The 2,827-nt window shown below is 39.7% G+C and overlaps 1 protein-coding gene across 1 annotated transcript in view; it reads right to left on the bottom strand.

Moving 5' to 3' along the window:
• The window catches only part of LOC134855969 (uncharacterized), an 8,074-nt gene extending 7,356 nt beyond the window's left edge, over positions 1-718 (bottom strand). Inside the window, exon 1 of the mRNA XM_063872336.1 lies at positions 689-718. Coding sequence (XP_063728406.1) covers positions 689-718 — 30 coding nt within the window. The remainder of the gene's footprint in view (positions 1-688) is intronic.
• Between the last annotated feature and the right edge of the window lie 2,109 nt (positions 719-2,827).

Raw genomic sequence — 2,827 nt, 5'->3', positions numbered from 1 at the left:
TTGTTATGAAAAATATTGAGACTGACAATAAAAATCCATTATAATCAATTATTTTCTCTTTTTACTGAGTGCGGGTACATCATCTTAATTATAACCTAGCAACATCTTTCTGAGAGGTAGGATAATCGTACTGTCAAAATTTCACCAATTTTACAACATTGGAAGGCCTTGTAATCATGTCTAGATAGTGGCTCTCTGAGTCGAGCTCAGCAATTTTTGCGGATAACGTTTTGAAAAATTGTCGTCGTCTTCCTGATATCTACCATATCAAATTATTGAAGAAGTTATAGATTGACCTTGTTTTGCAATAATTTCTTCGCCGTTTTTGGAAGAAAATGGCGTTTTCGAGAACATTACGAGGCCAAAGTGTGCACTGGATAGGCGCACAATTTTGGGTCTGTATGTTCTTGGATTCCAGAGACAAGTCTTTAAACATGTTCCAAAATTTAAGTGGATTCCACTTACAAATAGCTGTAACGTAAATTTTGGCACATTGATTTTGTTGCGGATTTCGCAACGAGCGAATATAGGTAGTTGTTGCGGATTCCGCAAATGTGAGTGGATTCTGCAAATGTAAGTGGATTCCGCAAACTTATGCGGATTTCGCTAAAAATTTGCGGATTCCGCTTACAGTTTGCGGAATCCGCTCACAATTTGTGGATTCTGCTTTTTTGCGGTTTCCGCTTACAGTTGCCGATTCTGCAACAGCTAAACACATATACTATTATTTGTTCATGGTTTCCACAAACTGGTTCGGATTCCACACATTTTGGAGCAATTTTGGGCAACACATTGTTTTAGCTATTTGTCCGTGGAATCCGAAACAGTAGAGAAAAAAATAGCGATGCTGCGGATTCCGCGACAAATTTGATTTTTGCCTGTTGCGGAATCCGCTTACAATGCACAAAATGCACAGTTTGGCCTCGTAATGAAATCTTTGAAAGTTTTGATTTTGCTTTACTAAACGCCTCTTGTACAAAATAGAAGAGTGGGAACCCAAAGGAATTGAAAGAACAAAAAACGGTCCCTCCAACCGCGCTGCGCCTCCCGGAAAACCAGTGGTTGGTATAATATTAAAGTTTTTCAATCAACCGACTATTTTAGATCTGAAGCTGCAGTATCTGCCGTTCAACCAGATTGTGGACATTCTGGACCATGTTGAAAAGATGAAGTTGAAAGTTGATCATCTGACTCTGAAGCGACTGGACTTCGTGGAGGTCAGCCAAGTGCAAACTGTGATTACCAGAGTGGCCGAAAATGCAGAGAGCATTGCTATCATAGACTGTTTCACCAACAGGTAACCTAAGACTATAGTTTAACTCTCGATTACGAAACTTAAAAAAAAATGTTGGTTAAAAAGGAATTAATCGCAAAGTTAAAACAATAAAAAGTGAAAGAGCGTCCTCTCCGACTGAGAGAATTAACGTATCAAGGCCATAGAATGAGTACCAGTTATAATAAATGCCATTATTTATAAAGGTATGATTAAAATACTGCAATGCACAACATATTGACCGTCTCCATGTTCTTTTTTGGCTGACCGACCCTAAATTTGTCTAAAGGCGCCTTAGGCGCACAATATACTAGTTCTGAGCAAAGCGCGCGCTGCAAAATAATTAGTTCTTGGGTAATACTCTCCAAAAATGCCTTAGAACATTGTTGGTGGCCCATTTTCAAACAATTGCTTACTTCGCAGAAACTTTTTTTTCAAAATGACGTGATTTTGTAAATGTTTTGATTATCCGAAAGTCCTTATCCGAAGGAATTGAAGCTTAAATTGTTCTGTCAGAAACTGTTTGTTCGTTACTATCTACTAGAATCGGGTTTGATGCTGAACCAGGCTGGTCGTCTTTGCTATCTATAATATCTATGAACACCCTTTTACCATAAATTTGGGAAGGTCCTGCCTTTCGGCTTGAGCGTCGGAGTTTAATTTCATTACCGGTGGTAGTGTTTTCCTCCGTACAAAGTTCTTGGGCAGCTGTACTATCGTCCGAGGAATCAAAAATCTCGTAGATTGGGAAGTCGACATATGTGTTCCTCTCTGATATCTCCCGTATATCCGACAAATGCTTGGTCTCAGATTCTGATGGGAGTTGTTAGGTTGAGTGGGTTTGATCGGACAATCCAGCGGATCAGAAGATGGGGTTCGGCCCTCAAAAGTCGCAGTTTTTATGTTACTCTGAGTTTTTTTAGGGTCTGGAGAAGGGATAGAGGGTTCTTGTTGACTAATATTATCCAAAATAATATGTTCTCTAATCACATCACTGCAAGAGAAAGCTCCCGCGATCCACTCCCAATCGCTAATATCTGATGTGTCCGAGACGGAATCATCATTGATTCATCACATGCTAAGTAACCTTTGTTTGATGTTTGTACTTTATTGCGTGTTTGTCAGCTTTTGGCGGGCTTGGTCGAGGAGTTAGACATTCTCGTCCTTGTGTTGTTGTCTGATGTAGCTAACTCCGTCTGTAATCTAGTCTTCGGTCCGGTTTTCCTCGTATGTTGGGGTTTGGCTTTGGTAGTCCGCTTTGAACGTTCTTCAAAATCAGGGCTAGGAAAAAATGGAAAAGAGATATTTCCTCTGAAAAACCGTGTAGTGGATGAATTTGATTTCGTAATTGCGATGTCAGATTTTCTGATGATTTTTCCGTCGGATAGTTCTTCCGTAGTTTTCGATGCGTTTTTAATTTTCTGGTTGAGCTCTTTTTAGAAAGGGTTTCCATTTATGCTTTCCTTATTTTTCCGGAGTATTTTACCTTTGAAAGGACTTTGCAGGGGTAAACATAATGAAGAAGGCTTTGAAAGTGAGGGATAGTCCGACTCG

This window comes from Symsagittifera roscoffensis, unplaced genomic scaffold (genome assembly GCF_963678635.1).
Source record: "Symsagittifera roscoffensis unplaced genomic scaffold, txSymRosc1.1 SCAFFOLD_208, whole genome shotgun sequence".
In the NCBI taxonomy this organism is placed as follows: domain Eukaryota; kingdom Metazoa; phylum Xenacoelomorpha; order Acoela; family Convolutidae; genus Symsagittifera; species Symsagittifera roscoffensis.
The sequence above is the reverse complement of the archived record's forward strand: the minus strand, read 5'-3'. Positions and strand labels throughout refer to the sequence as shown.